Source organism: Rissa tridactyla, chromosome 9 (assembly GCF_028500815.1).
Source record: "Rissa tridactyla isolate bRisTri1 chromosome 9, bRisTri1.patW.cur.20221130, whole genome shotgun sequence".
In the NCBI taxonomy this organism is placed as follows: domain Eukaryota; kingdom Metazoa; phylum Chordata; class Aves; order Charadriiformes; family Laridae; genus Rissa; species Rissa tridactyla.
The window spans coordinates 4,620,281-4,640,871 of NC_071474.1; the positions used below are offsets into that span (position 1 = coordinate 4,620,281).

At 41.9% G+C, this 20,591-nt stretch overlaps 1 protein-coding gene across 2 annotated transcripts in view; it reads left to right on the forward strand.

Annotated features, from left to right (window-relative positions):
* The window catches only part of ADAMTS17 (ADAM metallopeptidase with thrombospondin type 1 motif 17), a 191,499-nt gene that overhangs the window by 163,523 nt on the left and 7,385 nt on the right, over positions 1 to 20,591 (forward strand). For both annotated transcript variants that reach the window (XM_054215400.1, XM_054215401.1), the window contains 2 exons: positions 598 to 802; positions 5,144 to 5,296. In XM_054215400.1, coding sequence (XP_054071375.1) covers positions 598 to 802; positions 5,144 to 5,296 — 358 coding nt within the window. The remainder of the gene's footprint in view (positions 1 to 597; positions 803 to 5,143; positions 5,297 to 20,591) is intronic.

Here is a 20,591-nt window from a genome sequence, read left to right on the forward strand (position 1 = left end):
CTCCTAATTCAGATTCTTCTTAGACATTTTATTCACTGCCTTCTAGCCCAGCTCTAACCACAGCGGTGCTTCCAGCATTTGCTGGAGTCAGGAGGAGTCTTTTAGTTGGCCTTACACTGAGCTGGGAGACAGCGGGGTGAGGGTGCCTCATTCCCCTTGGGTGTCCACAGCCGGAGACTGCTCACAGCAGCAGTGCGGTCCTTATTTTGGAGGAACCCAAACACCTCACAACCTTGTGCTGGGCATTTGCCAAAGAGCCTTTAAAGACATAGCAAAGCAAACAACAAAAAAGGCCGTGTATTTGTTCCCAGCACACTTTGATCAAAGGGGAAGGAAATGGCAACTGAAATGTGCTTACAAAGTAGATGAATCCCAAAGGCTCAGAGGAACGATGAGTATAAGGAAATACCCCCTGACCCCATCCAGACTGGGTTATGGCACATCCTTGTGAGCTACGGCAGCTTTGAAACAACATTGTAGGATCCTTTCTATAGGGAAAATCTTATCTTTTTTAAGTACTCGAGCCTTGACAATTAAGTGAAGCATAATGTTTTATCTCACCAGTTTTTTAACATTCCTTCTCTGCCTTCTTCCCAGGTGGGTGACTGGCCATTGGAGTCCCTGCTCTGCTACTTGTGAGAAAGGTGTCCAGCACCGGGAAGTGACTTGCGTTTATCAGCTGCAAAATGGCACCTACGTTAACACAAGAGACCTCTACTGCCTTGGCAACAAACCAACAACAGTACAAAGCTGTGAAGGACGGGACTGCCTTTCTATCTGGGAAGCATCAGAGTGGTCAAAGGTAGGAACCTGATACGAGAAAGGAGCCAGACTGCACACAGCTCCGGATACGCTGGCCCTAATCCAGCTACATGCTTAAAATTAAGCGTGTTGTCACAGTCAGCGTACTCAGTGCCACTGGGTAGGACTGTCATTTGTTGAGATGATCGGTTTGAAACTGAGGTTTTTATTCCATACCAGAATAGTTATTAAGGCGTGTTTTAGATATCATGCTATAGTAACTATATCTTTCCATCTGAAAACTCTGACCAGCAAGGAAAAACATTTCACTGACCTGAGGCCAAAAGTGTAGTGACCCACCAGGGCTTCTGGCTCCATTTAAATGCAGTATGAAACAAATACCAGATTTATCAAGCATCTGCATGTTACAGAGAACGTACAATCTTTGGGCCCTGTCCAACCTTCTTTTGTGTAATTCCAGGAATATGGAAAAGCTGGTTATACTTTGTATAAAAGGTGATCTCCCCATAGTTGCAGAGAGTTAAGAAATTATTCTCAGATATTATAAAGGCATTTCAGAGATAAATGATGTGTGATCTAGACGGTTAGCCTAGATTTTGTTCAGCAACAGCGTGAACTGGGAGTACGCCTGCAGTTCACAACCAGGACTCAGCTAACGCAGGACAGCTTTGTCTGTGCCTAGTGAGTAACAGTCCTAATAGGATGTCCATGTTAGTTCTGATATTGTGTCTGCTGGGCAAATCTGAATCATGATCCGTTCACTCTTGGTGCAGTGCTTACAGCTTTACCAGTCTCATTCCAGACTGGCCGTGTGTTACGGGACTGTCCAGCAACAGTCATTTCTGTAGGAAGGACCTTTCCTTGTTATTCATCTCTGTTTTGAAACAGTGAGCTCCTGTTTCAAACACTGTCAAAGAGCTTTTGCAAAATATTATTGTTAGAAGTGTGCGTAAAAGTCACAGAAGCTCAGGATACAAGGAGTCTCGCACGGAGCAACAGTGTCTCTTAACAAACACAATGTGATTCCATTGTCCCCCTTTTGAACAGGAAAGCTTTGGCAAGTGAGATGACAGTTAAGTGAGAGGAGCGTTTCCTTTCAGTAGGACACTGTATCTGTTCACTACTGCGTGAGATTCATTTTCTTTCCGAGTTCTTTCATTTCAAAAGATGTGGAGAAACACACCAAAGTTTTAATAAGTTGTCTGGTGGGTCTTTTGTTTGTTATAGAAATAACCCTTTCAGATGATGGCCTCTTTATTTCTTACAGCTGTACCAGCTGAAGTCTTTATAGCTGAGACTATTCTTACGGTGCAGTTCCTACCTGTTTTACACGGGGAGTTTTTACATGGGGACTTTTGTTAACAATCCGAGGTACTTCTCTCTCCTTTTTATGAAATGGAGTAAGTAAGTTACAGAAGACTTTTTCCAGAGTAGACATTTTCCGTATCTGTGACCACATAACTCACTTGCAAATACATAATATTTTTTCAGTAACTGGCTTACTTTTCCTTTGATAAATTTATTAACCTTTTGTCATGCCCCCTTGTGATTTTAAATTCATTCTTTTTCTGGCACATTTCTGGTATTTTGTAGCACAGTTGACTCCAGGACACATTTGATGCTCTGCCAGTTTGAACACTTCTCATAACTAGGACTTTCTTCAGTGGTAATCACTTTAATCCTTAACATTTTAATCTCATGTTGTGGAGTAAATATCACAGTAGTGGCACCATTTTATAAATCAATTTTCTCATGTATGTTTTTGAACTTTTTGGTTATACAACAAAAAACAGGTGACCACACTGATGTCTGGTCCCCAGTCAAAAATGTGTGTTTTCAAAGCAAATTCCAGTCTTCATTGGGGAAAAAATTAAGTTCTCCTTTTATTGCCAAACACTTGAGATTGTTTTGAACAAACCGTTTTTAATGACAAAAATAGAGACTGTCAGAAAAAGGTGAATGTTTCTACTGTTGGGGAACTACAGTAGAAGAAAAATATGGATTTCCTTCAAATAAAGGAGCTGTATCTTAACTGCAAAGTTGTGTCGCTCCTTTACAAAACCTTGTGGGATTTGACTAAGTAATTTGTTAATGAAATAAGACTTAATGATCTCAGCTGGGCACTCAGGGACTGCGCATATTATTTAGTAGACCGCTTTGTTGTGGAATCTGTAAAATCTATATGTTAAGAAATTCTTCATGAAAACAGAGGACTTGAGGAGAGAAAAAATCTCTTAAAAGAGGGTGATTTATATGTGACCACCAAAGATCTGTTGGAAAACTTTTGCAAATGCTGTTTTGTCTAGGAAAGTATATGCCGTATTAATCTGTGAATGACTTAAAAGCTTGTGGGAAGAACAAACAGTTGGTGTTTTTCCCAGACTTGCTTGTAAAACCCACCTAGAGATTTCTCCTACTGTGAAAAATACTCCCACTTCAGTTTGATTTACTTTGAGTAAATTGAACCATTTGAAAGATTTTATATATTGTGCTTTGTAGTTTGAGATGAACAAGTGCAGCCCTGAGGAGTCCACCCTGAGGACTGAGGAAAACGATGTGTAATTTGGGAAAGTCTGTACAACTTGGGGCAAATTCATGGCTTTTTGGTACCTTTTAGGGAGCTCCAGCTTGGGATCTCTGGCAACTCCTGTGCTCTGGAATTCTGCAAAGCCTGGAAGAATTCATCCCCGTATCTAGCAGAACTATACAATTGTGCTTGTTACAAAGATGTTACATCCGTAAGGAGGTCACGCCATGAGCAGCACATAGTAAATTAAGTGGAAGGTTTCCCAGATTTTCAAGAAGTCACTTTGTAGTGCTCTGAAGTATTTAAAGGCATGTCTGTTTGCTTGCCAGCTCATAAACGCTTGTCATTCATGTCCTTAACAAGGCCAGCAGGTCAGAACTGCCTGGATTGTGTTTTTAAGACAGTTAGACAGGCATGCTGAGATTTGTCCATTTGATGTAATTTATATCAAGCTGACGCTTGTTTCCAGCATAGACCCCCTGGATGGAGAAGCTTCTTGGAACATGTTCAAAAGACCTCACAGAATATCTCATATCTTCACTATTTATTCAGTGTCAAATCAACTGTCTTTTGCACGCTGATCCCCTGAAGGGGAGAACTTGACATGCTGGAGGAGGTTAGTTTTTATCTCAGTTGGTACATATATCATTTTTCCACCCACCTGTCCCCAGTGGCTCTTCAAGAAAATTTCTCACTCGTAACCATTGCAATGGCATGAAAATGAAGAGCAGAGAGACTAGCTGTGCTGTTGTGTAGTGGCATGCACTTAGATGGCTGTGACTCTTTTTCTGAACTGGTTATTTAAAACAGGAATTCTGTTTCAGTTCGTGCCAGTGTCCTTTTCCCATAAGACAAATCAAGACAAATTCTCCAGTAAAATGGAATTTCCAGCTAACCATTGGCAGAGGTAACAAATGGGTGACCAGGTAGCCCTGCTCTTTAGAAGCTACCTTCATAGTGCCCAGGCACAAAAGCATTTGTGGGCAATTTGTGCTCACTCGCGTGAACATTTGTTAGAGCGCCCAAATGTTTGATTCAAGTCTTCCTTCAGCGACTGATTCTAGCAGCTCTAATAGCCTGCTGCTTCCTCAGAGGACTTCAGACAGTCCCTGCTTATGCTTTTGGTGTTGAGAGATGTCTGTGTCAGAAGTCCTCAGACTGTCCCTGCTGATGTCTGTGGCTAGCTTGCTGGCCATGGTTGGGAGCTGATCACAACACCGAGCTCACTGAATAGTGCCTCTCCTGAGCTGTCCCCTTTGGACATTTGAAGTTCTTCGTCACTAACATAGCGATGAGGGTAAGGCAAAACAGAGAGTGAGGGTCACGTATGTGTTTCACATGAGAACATGTGTGAGAACTGTGACTTTGCCATCATATGTGCAAACTGTACCGCAGAAATGTGGTTGTAACAGTGGCCTCACGCTCCTGGGATTTAAAAATGCATTTATCGCCACTATTTTACTCCCATGATATATCAAGGGATGTGGCAGTTCTGCCTTGTAAATCTTGATGTGTCCTTTTTCAGTATGAATGATGAGCTCTTAAATACAAGATTTAGTGTTTTTTTCTTCCATAACACCAATTCTAGCAAAATTCCAGCTGGTATTTTTCAAAGAGGGTTGATTTTCAGAATTGCCATTTTTCTTCAGTAAAATATTTCACAAGCTGATATCATGCTTTTCAAATTACTCTTTTGTGTTTGAAAGGGGCTTAAATTATTGGGAGAAAATCTTAGGGTTATTAGTTTTCCTCTGTGTTCATAAAACCAGCTTTTCCTTTTAGCTATGTTAGCAAGATAAAAGTTATCATTTCTCGGCATCATGTAACAGAAAACAAATACCTGTTGTTTTGCAGTGCTCAGCAGACTGTGGCAAGGGCATTCAGAAAAGAACAGTGACGTGCACAAATTCGCAAGGAAAATGTGATGCAGCCACCAGGCCAAGAGATGAAGAAGAGTGTGAGGATCACACAGGCTGTTACGAATGGAAAACAGGCGATTGGTCTAAGGTACCAGTGAACACTACGTGGTGTTTTCTTTCCAAGTGCAAAGACGTTCAGAGTGCTATGCTTCCATCTGCTGCCTGTGTTAATTTGCAGTTTACATATTTGGAAAGGAAGGGTTTAACTGGTTTTGACTGGAGCTTTTGCTGTGATTTAAACTCCCCTTGTGCCGTTTATAACCCAAACGTTGCGACACAGGCTTATGGATATGACCCAGCAAGTCTTAGAGAAGTGTCACTGAGAAAGAGGGAAATCTCACAGGGGGGCTGTGGTGAGAGTTTTGTCTCCCTCAATGCATCAGTATGGAGCTGAGAAGAGAGCTGGACCTTAGTCTTCTTATCCCACAGGTGATAAATCTGAAGGTTTGGGAGAACTGCTGTTAAACTGAACACTACTGGGGGGAAGCGTGGGGAAGCCCAAGCAGACTCACACAGAAACGGAGGGTAACTGAGAGCACTCACAGCTGAATTCTGTTCCTCTGCCTCGTGCAGGTCCTGCGTGCCGAGTCTGACAGTACACTATTTTATTACCACAGATGCAAGACTAGAGCTGTGCAGATGAATTTCATGTTAGTCTGAGACCTACACAGCATAGTCCAGTCCTAGACTTATTCCAACCACCTGAAATGAAAGAAAGCCGTGAACTTAAAGGCAGAGCCAAAATAATCAGTCCCTTCCTCCGGGCTGGATTTTACCTTCACTTAGGCCTGTCTAAACTTTGTTTCTCCAGTGACATCAGTGGAATTAATTCCCGAATACAGTGGATTAAACCAGAGCCGAGTGTGCTCTGTATTTGCATTCTGATCTTAAAGTAACAGGTAGTTTTGCTTGGGAAGGAGGCCTGGCAGTGTGAGAAACTCAGCCTTTGGCAGTGTTGTTCATAAAGCATCCTCTACATTACTGACTTCATGTTTGCATAAAGAACTAAAATTTCCCAGGAATATTATATTCCAGTTTGGTTTTATCTTATCTTTGTAACTGTACTGTTCTTTAAAAAGAAAGCCTACTTTGTGTTCTGGAATGTACGGCATGTGCAGAAACCACTGGGATACAGTAGTTGCGTTTTGCTTTCCAAAAACCCAAACTCCAGCAAGCAAAATCCAGTGAAACAGAGGCCCATAATGGGCAAAGTGGCTTATTTGTGATTGCATTTTTTTTACATTGTGATTAGGAATTACACATATTTATAGATATACTCTGTCATAGATACATGAATTTAGTGGTGTCAGTGCTGGGGAATGCATTAAGAACCTGCCACATACAAAAGGTCTGTATTTAAGCTGAGCCAGGAATTTGTATCACAGAATGTTTAGAGTATTGAACATTATTTTATTCATAACCTGGCACATAGAGTCTATGAAAGCTGGCCAAAACAAACAGTTCTCCTGTGTTAACAGGTGAAATAACATTATTTATTTATTTGTGGAATTTTAAAACATTTTGGCATGCAAATTGACCCGGATTCTCTTTATAGGGAGGAATATGAAATAATTGTGTATTCACTGATTACACAGATTGAAAGTTCAGTATTGTGTGAATGGTTCCAATCTGATAAAGATATTGGCTCACTGCTAGAAAGTCTGCAATCATACATTGGCCACAATAAATAGTGTTGTTGATGGATTTAGTGTCTGCATGTGAGCAGGACAGGATCAGTGCAAAATCACTTGTTATTTGCCATTCTTAACTCAGGCTCCGGATCCTCCCTGTGCAGAAGGGCACAAAAGCTGATGTGCTGCATTTGTGGCCTGCTTCTGTCTGTAGAGAGCTTGTGCCAGCTCTCTGCTTCCCAGGAATTTCACCCTGTGTGAGTGCAGCAGGATGTTCTTGGACTTAGGTTTGGTTTATAATGAGCATTTAAAATTCTAGACGTATTGGTTAATTCTGACTGGACACTTAGATCACACAATTAGATTCTTATTCTCTGAGTAGCGGGGTAAACAAAAGGGACCACTTTTCTACCTTGCTAGAAAAGGGTATGGGTAGATACAATTCTGTGAAGAAAGTGTATTGTCCCAGAAACCCAGATAGCTGAAATGTTTGGTGTGGAATTCAATTCTTTGCAAATCCTGAGCGAGGGATTTTCATCATGAGGATCCAGAAGCTTTAACGCAGGGCTTAGACTTTGGTGGAGAGCCTTTACAGCTATCAGCAACTCCTCTTTGGTGTAGTCCGGCTTTACACAGTTCCTCCTTTAAGCAGAAACACAAAGTCTGCAGCAGTTAGGTTATAGTGAACTCTTCAAAATTCTAACTTCCAGGGTAAAATTCCATTATAAAACATTTGGTGCCGGTGCTGTAAAATCCCTGTGAGAGCGCTTTATGCTGACTAAGGTGGAAACTTTTTCATTAATACAAATTGATCTCAGAACAAGCAACAACTTTTTGCAATTAATGCATTGTACATTTGTTACTTATTGTTAAGAATCATCAGGGAAGCGAGACTTAACCAACAGTAGTAATTATCACAGATTAAAATAAGGGGCTGTGATGCTTTACGTGCAAACAGCTTGCGTGGTGACTTGGCCTGCAATCCTTAATTTCCCAAACCAAGATCATTTGAAGATACCAGGAAGTCAGCTACGACAGAGAAAAAACCTCATTTAAAAAGTCAAGTCCAGATACAGATTGTAAATAGAACAGGCTGTTTGGGTGGTAATGGCAGACTTATGTTTATATTCTTAGCAGTAGTATTTATAGAATACATGGACTCCGTGCATGAGAAGACAGGTCACATCCCTAAAGAGCTCCCAGACCTATACAAGTAACTCACCTTGCATCCGACAGCAATGGACATGGTTACCCTAGATAAGATCTTGGATCCTGTTGCATTCAGAAGGTGCAAGAGTGGGCAGCAGTAAAAGCTCCATATCTATGCCAGGCAAGTTGTGGTTTTATGTTCTCAGACCCTGGATCCACTTCTGTGTAGAAGAGGTGAGCGCTGGAGACATGGCCGTGCTGAGCTTTAACCTGCACCTACCATCCAAAACCTCATTTGCTGGCCTTAGTAACGGCTCTGCAGTCATTGCCTGTCCACGCTCTGAAGAAGAGGGATTTTGTTCCATTTTCTGACAGGTTTAGTTGCAGATGCTCCTTACTGCATGTTATAGCTGGGGAAAGCATTTGGAGCTAACTGAGCAGATGCAGCCAACAGTCTTGGCCGTGATATTTGTGTGTTCCCAATGCATTTGCAGCATAGTTCAAGTGTTGCATGAGGAACTGTTCTGTGTAGTTCACTTTGCAAACACATAGGGCCAGGTCTGTAAGGTTATTTTAAATGTCTTTGAAGTTACCTTTGTTAATCCAGTGCTTGAGATTAACAGACTTTGTACTGTAATTCTAAAGACGGAGTATTGTTCTGTTACTAGTAACTAGTAACCAGTAACCTCCGTTACTATTGCTATTGCACTTGGAACTTCTTGGCACTACTGCAACTTCTCTTTTAAACCTCTTGTCTTAAAGGGATGTAATTATTATTTTTCGCATTTAACACAAATGTAGCACTGGTATTATGAGATACATAACTAAGCTGTTCCTGGCCCGAGAGTCTTCAAACCTCATAGAAAGACAGATTGCACAGCAAGAGAGCCACTGAAGGTGTGTTAACCTGAAATCGTATTTTATTGTTGCCTGGATTCTTCAGAATTGCAATTCATTATATCATCCTTTTTTATATCTGATGCAATATACAAATGGGAATCCAAGCCGTCTCCCATTCAGTCATTTCTTCCACAAGGAAATTCCACATCCAGTTTGCATTCAGTTAAAGAAACAAACATCTCATACACTCTTTGTACTTTGAAATAGTTCCTCCTTGTCTGAAATCTGAGCTGTTAAACGTTCTAGCACTGGAAACATTTTTACATTTTTGTTGTAGTTGTGCTAGTCAAAAGAACAAACTTGGGTCACTCAGTTTCCCAACAGAAACTGAGCGACCTTGCCTCAGACTCCTAGACTGTTGAAAATACGCCTCTCGATGCTTTAGCAAGACAGTAGTTCATTCTTTCGTGATGAATTGTATTTTGCTGACAAACTTTATGTCAAGGATTACATTCCTGTGAAGAATGCAGGCAGCTAGGGAACAGAATGTGGCTTTATGTGTGTGGCTCTCCCGGAGGGTTAGCAGGACACGCAGCCTGAGTCTGTACCCTTCGCCTGCTCTAGGCTGCACTCGAAGGGGTCGGCTGCGGGACTCCGGCTTTCCTCCAGCTTTCCCTTGAAGTCTGCCCTGACTCACACAGTTCAAAGCATGTGTCCCAAGTGATGGGGGGGTGCACTGCGGGCCTGCTGCAGCGAGATGCGGGCTGGATATATTGGCTAGCTATGGTGGTGACAGAGATCAGATGTGCTTGAAGGTGAACAGCAGCAGGGACTCCTTTTTCGCTCCCCAAGGTTCCCCCCATGTCCTCAGCTCTCTCCCCTTCTGCTCTAGTAACAGTGCAGCAGGGAAAGCACTCAGGTGCAAGTGTACAGGCCAAGGCCCTATTGTTTGAGTTCCTTTTCTCCAGTTGGCTTTTGGACTCATCTAGGGTGTAACTGAAGAGGCAAGATTACATGGCAGGAGCAATTCTCCATGACATTTTTATGGATCTTTCTTCATTTCCAGTTTTACTTAATTGTTTCACTATTTTATATGCCTTGACATACTCTATTTCTGTCCTGTGACTGAAGTACTGTATTTCAAGCCAATAGCACAGTTCAGGGATCCCAGTTTCATTTTTTTGACTATTCTCCTTTTAACTGGTATTATATCAAGGAAGGTACAATTACAAGCAAGACACATTAGCTCGTTAGTGCTGATTTTCACAAGGGTGTATTTCAGCTTTGTGGGTAGAAGTTAAACATGCAACTTCTATCCCTCAGGCAACAATTTAGCTCATTAACCTCTTATATTACATAGCCCAATGAAAAGATTTTTAGAAGAAGAAAAGATACATAGAAGCCTTGTGATATATTGGCTTTGCCATATTTTTTCTTTGCAGTTACAGTAGATGCTCTGTAAATACTAAGGCCTATATTAATTTCAGATAACCCAGTGTAAAGCCAGGGTAACTGTCTTTCATTCTTCCCTACAGCCCGTTGGCCACAAGCCAAGGATCTCACTCAGCACAGCAGGTCGGATATCAGTCTCCCTTACATTAGTGTAAATCCAGATTAATTCAGCCACTTAAGTTAATGCAGGCTTATGCCAATGCCATGCAGAAAAGAATCTGACCTGCCGGACTGCGCAAGATCTTTGGGTCTTGTGTAGGGACCATCCCAGATTCATGTTCTCAGGTGAAAACAGAAATACGTGACATGTCAAGCTGGGCTTCAACTAGGAGAGAAAGTAGAGGAGAAATCTTTTTCTATCACTTTGCATCTTGTATAACCGCCTGGCACAACTTTCACTGGATCCAGAAAGATTGTACACTCCAGAAACTGGAAAGTACTAGTAAGGATCAGCTTGGCAAAGTGTGATGTTAAACGATATTCTTGTTGCCAAATACTGTCAGCAGTGATAAAGCACATCTGAAAAATTACCTATAGCCACCTGCCCTCCCTGGACATCAATAGTTGCCAGTTTTTTTACAGTCTTTTGCTCAGCCTATGAAATGCTGGCTATGGGTTCTCATCCCAGGAGAATATTAACAATAGGGAGGAAAAAAATCTAATTTCCTACAAGAAAAATACTGGGTTTGTGCCAGACATTGAGGTGTTTCATACTGACGATCAGCAGTCATTCATCACAATGGGTGGTAACAAGGATTTTGTAATTGCAAATTAATTGTTTTGGCAGGATTACAGTAGATTGTTGGGGTTGTTTTTTGGGTTTGGGTGGTTGGGTTTTGTTTTTGTTTTTTTCAAAAAATACTCTATAATCTTCCAGTGCCAGGAAGGCGTGTTTTCCGAGTTCCAAATGTTTGGGAACATCAACAAAATCCTCTATACGCCTCACTTTTAATGATTAATTCACATTACATGATAAGAAGAGTAAATCAAGGACAGCTGTGGTTTGAGAGGTATGTTCAGAGCTGTTATAAATATAGAAGCAAACTCTTCTTTGTTCTAACATTCATTACAAATTCATGGCTTGACCCGCCATCTGTTTATGATAAAATATGGACAACTTGTTAATTCTTCATAAAGGTCATAACTAAGTTCATCTTCTTCTACCTTGGAGAAAATAACTTTTCTTGTTGAATTGAGAGAAAACTCCGCAGGAGGGATGGTCGCTTAAAACTGCAGTCACACATCACAGCTGACAGACCCTTTTCTGCCGCTTACTCACTTTGGCTCAGCAAACAACTTCAGGATTGATGGCTGCTCGTGAGCATTCAGCACCACAGCTAGAAACTAATGTTGGAAGGTTGTCTACAGGCCTCATTGATGCGAGTCAGTTGTTCTCCAGAAGGTGACAGAGCTGGATGTGACGGGAGAGGACCCAACAAGCTTTAGTATTCAAACCCTCTGCTTCTCTGGTCCTTGGCACGACCAGGAGCCAGAGCATCAGTGTCCTAAAATTAACTACTGCCCCTATAGACTGCTCTAAGTTGTACTGCTTATTGTGGTTCCCCATGGTTTGTTCCTCTGGTGCATGATCGCTGATGTGCCAACGACAGCCTTTCTTGCCACCAGCTAATCTCACAATACCCTTGGCTACAGAGGATGAGAATAAATGGCCCAAAATTGGTTGGATGTATCAGCCGAGGACGCTCCTCAGTTTGGCAAAGTTGTTGCCAGTATCCTAGTAAAAATTTCATGCAGCCCTTTAGAAAGGAAGATGAAAAGTCATAGCCCTGCGTTTCTGAAGTAGAATGGTACCCTCTTGAGTTATGATGAGCTAAAACCATCGCCTTTAGTTTAGGAAGGTGAGGAAACGCATGGAAGAAAATAGATATCTCTGTGAGAAAAAGCTAGTGTTTGTTTTACAAAGCAGAAACCACCCCTCTCTTCTGCTGCAGTGAAATCAATTTTGTTCGTAATACTGTGGAACAAATCACTGACCCACCAAAGTCAATGGCCAGCTCTCAATGACTTCAGCGAGTTAAGGATTTCAGCATAAAATGAAGATTCTGGCACATGGCTTGCAGTTTACACGACAGAGCTCCAAGGCTATTGGTTATTTTTTTGTCATCTTCACGCGCAAGGCATGCTGGAGTATTCTCTGTTCCCTTTATGATTGTATTCCACAAACTGAAGTGGAAGAGAAATGAACCATCCTGAATCCAGAACAAGGGTTCTGAGAAAAAAGACTTAGATCTTTGAAGTAAAAGCCTCAGAAGGGGGAAACAGGAGGGGAGACATCTCCATGTTCTTGCAGCCAAATCTGTCACCTTGGGCTGCGTAAAGCCCAGCTCAAGGCCTGTCTTCTTCCTGCTGATGAAGTGGCATGTCGAAAAGAGGTTGGAGGCTTCTAGGAATGTTTGTTGTACTCCGGGCATCACTTTTAGATAATCCTTTACTCTTAATATGTATGCTTTAAGAACAACTTTTACCTTGGAATTTTCTAGGAATGTGGTCCCTTAATTAACTGAAATGCTAACCATTTCCTCATCTGAGAACTGCATGGGTTTTCTCATGGAATTTCCATGTCTTTAAGGTAATTACAGCTTTAAGAAAGAAAATCTCCCAGAGTAATACATCCTTCAGGAGTTACAATCAAAGAGCTCCCTGGGCTGTCATGAATGGTCTTGCCACCGCCAAGTAGAACTGATTGCTCTGTTGTGGACAAACTTAGAAATATCGTTTTCGTACCTCCACTGGAAATATGCACTTTAGGAAAGAAAGGAAAACTTATGTGAGTTCAGCTCGTATTAACTACGGGCTTCTGTACGGTCAAGGGTCCATCACTTAATTGAGTTCACATCACTGAGTCCTCGCCATCGGACAGGTAGGTGCCTTGTTTGGGGTAGTTGTTAGGCTCCATTTTCAGTCATTGTAACACAGGCAGCTCCAGGTAGTAGTTTTATATCACCTTTCCTTAGTAAAGGCTGAATTGCCCTTTGAAGTGGTGATCTCTCTCTGCTGACTGCAAAGAGAACCTAAACAGAGCTAGTTCAGTAAGACGAATCCCATCCCTTTTGCTCTTTGATTCTCTCTCCCCGCATCTGTGAAATGTCTTTAGCTATGGTCAGAGGTGTAAATACTGTATAATGGCACTAAAACAAGGTTGAGCCTCTACCCAGACTTGCGCTAACTGCCAGCCCCAGTCGATGCAGCCGTAGTTGGAAACCTAGGCATGGAAAGCGAAGAGATGCTGACTACAATGGTGGCTGGCCGTGTCATTCCCCTGGGGACTGTGAGCTACAGAAACCAGGTCCTGCTCATGCCTTTGAGGCAGTGACTGCTCCTTGTTTGCACAACAATTCTCACAGCTCATCTCTGCTGGAGTTTCTGGGAACTTCCATAGTACAAGTTATTTTGATGGTTCCTTAGTAAAGGAGAATGTGCTGCAAAAAGACCATATTCGTCAGTGTTTTGTTTGAAGTGGAGCACGTTCTGTCACAGTGTTATTGTCTCATGTTCCAATACAGCCTCCAGTGATCCTATTAATTGGAAGAATAACTTTTCCTTTTTGATATTTTATATTTAAAAGCCTAGTTCATTAAGTGCATTTTTTTTTGTTGGAGAATTAAAGCCTCCCACCAAGATCAGTGGATTGGAAATGGAATTCCATCGTGACCATTTTACTCTTTTTTTTAATGTGAAAAAGAAGAAAGCATGAAAGACAAGCCCGTTCAAATATTGGCATTCATTTTCTCTGAGTTACTCTGAGATGTTACAGTGTCTAGGATCCTGTTTTTAAAAATATTAACAGTAGCTAATTCACCATTTAAAGTTTGTACTACTCACCTGAAGAGGTTTTTGCCACTTTTTAATCCTTACGACACGCAGTATGTATCACTAGCAGTCTTCCCAATAGCCTTTTGAGATTTATAATGACTGCTAAGGCGTTAAGGTGACAATTTTTCAGATCATCTTTGAAGAGCAATTAGTATCAGCCCGCTGGTGATTGATCCCTTGTTTGACTGTGCAAAGAGATGAAATGCAGCGTTAGTTCAGCATCATATATTTCAAAGCTGAGCAGCTCCCTGTCTAGAGAATGCTCAGGCGGGACTGAGATAATGGAGATGAGCAGCCTCTTGCTGAAGTTCAGTAATCCTAATGGAGTCCTTAGTTTAATTACTCTTTTTAATAAGTTGCATTTTGATAGCATTGATCGTTAACTGATGAATAACTAAAATATGTGTTCAGTGGAGCTTCAGTTCCCAAGATATTCTTTCAGGCTAACATCTGCAACAGGAGTCAGTATCATTTCCTTGCAGTTTTTTGGGTGGAATAAACTGTGGAATATTTCCACTTTGCACCTGCCACAGATCAAAACATGGCACAGGTGCTGTAGGTGGCATGCTAGAATATCGTACCCTATCGGCAATCCCGTACCATTTCACATTGCTGCTTGATCCTGGTCTTGAAATCCAGTTTGAACGCTTGTGAGAAGTAAATTCTGCCTGATTGGTATAATGAATCGGATGACATTTCCTCATTAGCATCCACCTGGGCTGCATTGCACAAGTACTTAGGGGCACTGTCACTCCCCAGAATATTCATGTATTCAGCTCTTAATCTCTGAACTCTCTGTACACAATGGAACTTTTCAGAATAGCAAAGTCAAGCTTAATTATTCAGTGAGACGTGCTGGATGTACTGGTCAGGTCTTGTTCCTTAGGGTCATGTGTTTGAAAGCACAGCTGTAGGCAGTTTGCAAGGATTGCTTTTCTCTTTTCCTTCTAAGATACTGTCGCATCAGCCATGAGCATTTTCTGCTATAATTTATTGTTTCTTCCCATACTGAGTCAGAAGGGTATGCATTTTTTCTTGGCCAAATTAAACAAATCAGTCATTTCACAAAAGTTTCCAAATGAAAGATTGTTGTAAGCAAGACCAGATATGTTCTCTTTACAGATCTGGGGTTCAAAAAGAAGAAAAAAAAAAAAAAAACAAAGAAAGAAAAGAAAAGAACAAGGAAGCTTGAAAAACAGCCTACAGTTTGCTTTGGGCTAATTAGATCTTATCAGAGAAAAGACAGGAATTTCTTTCTTTAGCATGATGCCATGGTGAAAATTGAGCTGGTGTTCATGAAAGCAAGTTGCATGCAGCTTTTCAGCTAGAACTATAGAGTTTAAATTAGTGATACTCATAAAAAGCCTGATGTTAAGGTGTACGGAGCACTGACTTTCAGAGCACACACATGCATGCTATTAAGGTCTCAGGAACGGAGCAATTACAGGACATTTGTCATTCATCTCAGATGCCATGTTAGAATGTTATTAATAGGAACTTATCTTGCTTTCTTTCGGACTTTCATAGAGGCAAGAAATAAGACCCCTGGGGTGAAAAACACTCTACCCTATCCTTAACGCCTTGAAATACTTGAACTCTGAAGTCAGTAAAGCATGACTCTGAATATTGGAGCTTTAGCCATAGTGTTATCCTTGGCTTCAGCAGCTTTCGGCAAACTGGGGACAAACCAGTATCTTTAAACATCAGATGACTGCAGACTGATGAATCAAGAAAAAAGCATCTTGCCTTCAGCTTAGTTATGACAGTCATCTTGAACTATATCTCCCTCCCTCCAATATCTAAATATTGGAGTATGTTTAGGATCGGCTGAAGGGATCTTCTGCTGCTATGACCTTCTGCTGGAAAAAGCAAGTCTCTTACAACAAAGACTAACATCTATCTCTTAGAGGTCAGAAAAGTGACATTTTTAAAGGTGACGTGGTCTAAATGCATCCCTGCCTAGCCAGCAGCCCTCAGCTAAAGCATAAGCAATGCTTCATTACCCCATTCAGTCCTGAACAGATCACAGCCTGTCCTCTGCAGTGGTAAATCTGTACCTTTTGCTGTCCCCATTAAGCCTCAACACAGGGATTCTTTGGACTGGCTCTCGTATGTGTTCCTCCTGCTGCCCAGCGGCAGCCCTGCCCTGGCTTCATTCGTTCTTATTCCTCTCTTTCTCTGGATATCTTTTGTGGATCAGGAGTTGATGAAGACCCTGACAGATCTCAGCACTTACTGTAAATTCATTCTATTTTAATACCTAATATTCTCCTGAGGCATTTGCTTTCAAAGCAATTAGACATCTGTCAGCGCCTTTGGTGGATTTCAAGCTTTCATATCAGTATCCTAAGGTGGAAATAGCATTCCAGTTGAAAAATCATAGCTTGGTCTTAAGGTTGGAGTTTTTCAGTAAGTAAATCTTCTTTAAGCTGATGAATGCAGCTGCTGCCTTGACAATTTGTGAGTTTATTTCCTTCTGGATATCCCCACCGGCTTGCATGTTACTGCCAAAGAATGTGAATGGAGGCATTTTTGTCTTCGTTTTGCCTTCTCAGGCAGTGTTTGAACTGGGAGTTACAAAGGCTCTCATTAGGTTGGCTTTTTGTAACTGTTCATTAACCCCCTCTTTTTTACAGTGCTGAACAATCCTTTGATCTTTGTGTGTGGGTGGATTTCCAATTTACAATGGCTATATTGTCAGTTTAGTGCATTATGGTTAAATTTTGCATATGCATTTTTCTGATATGCCGGATGGAAGGAAAAAAACACTTCTTTGTTTGACACTGGCATCTCTATTCAACTTCTTGTCCGAGTCCCCAGCTTCCCGGAGTAGGCAAGTTGCTTGTGGGTTTTCTCTCAGTACTTGCGGAGCAGCTCAGGTGGCAGGCAGAGATCCACACAGCTCCAAACTAGGTTCCAAAACCGGTCCTCCACGTTCACAGATCACTTTACCCCCTCATGGCATCAAAACATGAGCATATCTTGAGAGTTACATCAATACTTTTCAGAGTGTTTTTGTTAATAACAGTGCAACAATTGAATATTTGCCAAAAAGTCCATTGTCCCTCAACGGCATTTTAAATACAATCATCGCGGTTTCACCATGCAGCACTGGAGCCTCCCAGTGTTCTGTACAGTGGGACTGTACCAGTTATACAGAAGCTGGATCGGGTGCTGGGCTATGACAGTACTTTTGCCCCCGCGGCCCCGGCCGCACTCTGCCACAAGCGATACGTTCTCTCTGGCAGCTGTTGGCTGCCTGGAAGTTCCTCTGGTTGCAAGAAGGGCACAGCACCTTTCCTTACTGAAACTGCTCATAGCCTGGGTCCAAGTCTGAGGGTCCTGTATCAGAGGGCACAGGGTGAATCTAGACCTGAAAATTGTTCCGTGGATATGCTTACTTGCTCCATAAATATTTGGGAACAGAGAGACCATAGCAATGCATTTAGCTGTCCAGAGTAGGAGGGAAGGTATTTAGGGGAATTTGCTGTTCAGTTGGAGTTTGATTTTTATGCCTCTTTTAATGATGTCCTCTCTTCATAGTGCAGCATGAGTAACAATTCCCCCTTTGTATGTATTTTGTATCTATTCCTATTTCCTATTGAAATTCCTAGGAAAGAGGCTATCCAAGTACAGAGTTGAAAATTTCGTCTTAAAATAAGCCAGATGTCCAACCTTCCTTTAGCTGCCAAGCCCAAAAGAGTTCAAGAAAGATGTTAAAATCTGTCTCCCTGGCTGTGAAAAACTAATTGCATAGCATAGGTGATGATCCCAGTCTCCCAGGAGAAGGAATAAAACTGCTTCGGGCAAAAACTCTGCTGTTATTTGTCTAAGGCTTGGAATTGGCAGTGTCTGTGGAAAAAGTTTCATTGCTTGCCCTCCTTGCTGGTTAACAAATGCAGAGACAGGAACACAGACAAAGGTAGGTGAGTGTCTGTACATTGGTATCTGAAAACCTTATTCACCTTATGAGAAAAATGCTCTTTTCGTTCTTTCCTTCTTTTTTTTTTGTTATTTTTTCCTCTCTCTTAAGAGCATTCATAAGCACGGGGAGTGCCTCAAAGCCAGATGCAAAGGTTTCAGACTCACTATTTTACAATCACGTGAAGGAACCCCATGGCCTGAATGGGTTATTTTATGCCTAGGTGATAAGAGCTATTCTGATTGTAAAATGGATGTACAATTCAGTCCCCTTGCAAAGAGTTTTGTGAGGATTAAGATTAGTAAAGCACTCCGAAGACTGAAAGTGCCGTTGAAATCCTGAGGATTAGAGGTTGCATATGACTAGTGAAGCGGAAGGGCCTAATAGTTGCATTTATCAGGATAAAAATTGTTAACTTTAAATCCAAATGTAATGGCCATGCCTGACTGGCTTCCAGACTGGTAGAAGTCACTGAGGGCACACTGTGCTGGGAAGAGCAGAGGGACACCCAAGACTAACAAAATGCCTACATCTCACTGCAGAAGCTGAAGTTATGGAGGGGTTTTAAATAAGGGACTGTGACAATTGCTTTTTGTAATAGCTCACTGTAGGGTATATAAGGGAAGGGCTCATTCAGCATAGTCCTAAATACCATAACCATTGTTGAGGTATTAATAGACAGTGACCAAATTTTGAGGTAAAGTCAACACCTGAAAATCTAAGTGCAGAAAATCTGTCGTAAACTAGTGTGTTGACCCTAAATTGAACTAAGAAGGATGTAAAGGAACAAACAAACAAACAAAAAAGTATTTAATTTAAAATAAGCAGTTACAAAATGCATGTACAATTTTAATATCGCATGACTGCTACCTTCAGAATACAATAATCGGGTCCTGGAGCGGGCTGCGTAGCTGGAAACACAGAGGTAAACTGCTCACCAGGATGCCTTAGTGGCAAAGTCCAGAAAGAATATGAGCCAGAGATTGTTCTGAATGGAGAAGCTCAGTCCTAGAGAAAGGCACTGGGAGAAAGAATAGGAATACAGAGCTGGTGGGGAAAATTAAGAGAAAAGCAAATACAAATTTGATGAGTACTGCAAATACAAGAAATCTGTTTAATAAACAGTCATTAACGTGAGTGACTAAAGAATAAAATTAGATAGAGTCATCATTCTATTTGACAACAGGCTTCACTGATCCTACAACTCCTGCTACCCAGAAATAAAGAGTTCACATTGTACAAATGTATTTCTGCACTGGGTTGTCCGAAGCAGGACTCCATCAGCTCTATTTGACATGGTCCTGTTAATCTGAGGCCATTTTTTATCAGGCCTTTCAGGGATTCACACAGGAAGCTCCCTGTGCTCCAGCCCTGAACAAGCTATACTTCTTGCATCAGATGATCTTTGAGAAGCAGCAGGGGTTTTTGTGATACTTACAGAACAAAATGACCCCAGCTTTGCTGTGCTCTCACCCATAGTTGGGGGAGGTGGAGGCCTGTGTACATCCATGAGTTCTTTTGCCCCTGAGTCCTAGCCTTACAAGCATCCACACTACTTACACATCCTTCGTACTTGGACTTCAGCCCAACCTCAGTGGTGCACATCTTTTGAGCCTCTTCCATGTTCGGCATGCCGTTTTTAAGAACTACCACCTTGAGGCGATAGTGTTTTTCAGGGAGAGAACTCCAGTGCCCTGACTTTGTTCAGGAACAGCAGAGGAGAGAAAGCATGATCTCTTTGACATCATCCTAATTATATCTCCTGAGTTTTCCTCCACCTCCTCCTCTCCCCACACACAGCTTGTGTGTGGCTTTAGCAGAAATAGGAACCTTACCAAAGTCCTGCAACCCATTGTTTCTTTATTTTAAATACAAGGTTCTTTTATTAACTCCAGCTGGTGCACCTCACTGTGCTCACTGTGTTTGCTTTATTAAAATTGAACAGCGTGCAAGTAGGACATTGTAAATCACAAGTGACTGGGCCAGAGGAAGAGGGAGGGAGAGGTAGGGACTCCAATTGTGTGACAACAAAGAGAGCATATAAAGAGGCTGGGCCTCCTGACTAATAGAAGCCAAAACTCGTGGAGTACAATTTGCAATTGCTCCCAGGAGGACAGACAAGTGCCAGACAGTTAGCAAGGATAGATGAGAGTGAATACTTGAATACCTGATGTGTTCTCCCGTATACTGGAACAGAGCTTCTCTAGAGGTCCGGGCATATAGTAGAAGCTGCCTGCCTCTGCTGTAATCTTTGGTTTTATCTTGTATTGGTGCCTGGCAGTGGTCGTCATCTCTGTGGAGGAAGCCTTGTTAGACCATCCAAGTCTTGGAGAGAGCTTTTAAAGCAAGGCAACCAGTACCACTGGGTCCCTCATGGAGAGGGAGGTGGAAGCTGCTCATCCATAATGAAGCAGTGTATGTTTTCCAGCTTTGCCTCTTTGTGGAGGGAATTGCATTTCTGCCTGCTTGAACCTCACGGATATCCACAAGGACAGTCAGTGGAGATGGACTCAGAGCAAGTCCAGACAGAAAGACAACAGCTTCCTTCCCTGTGC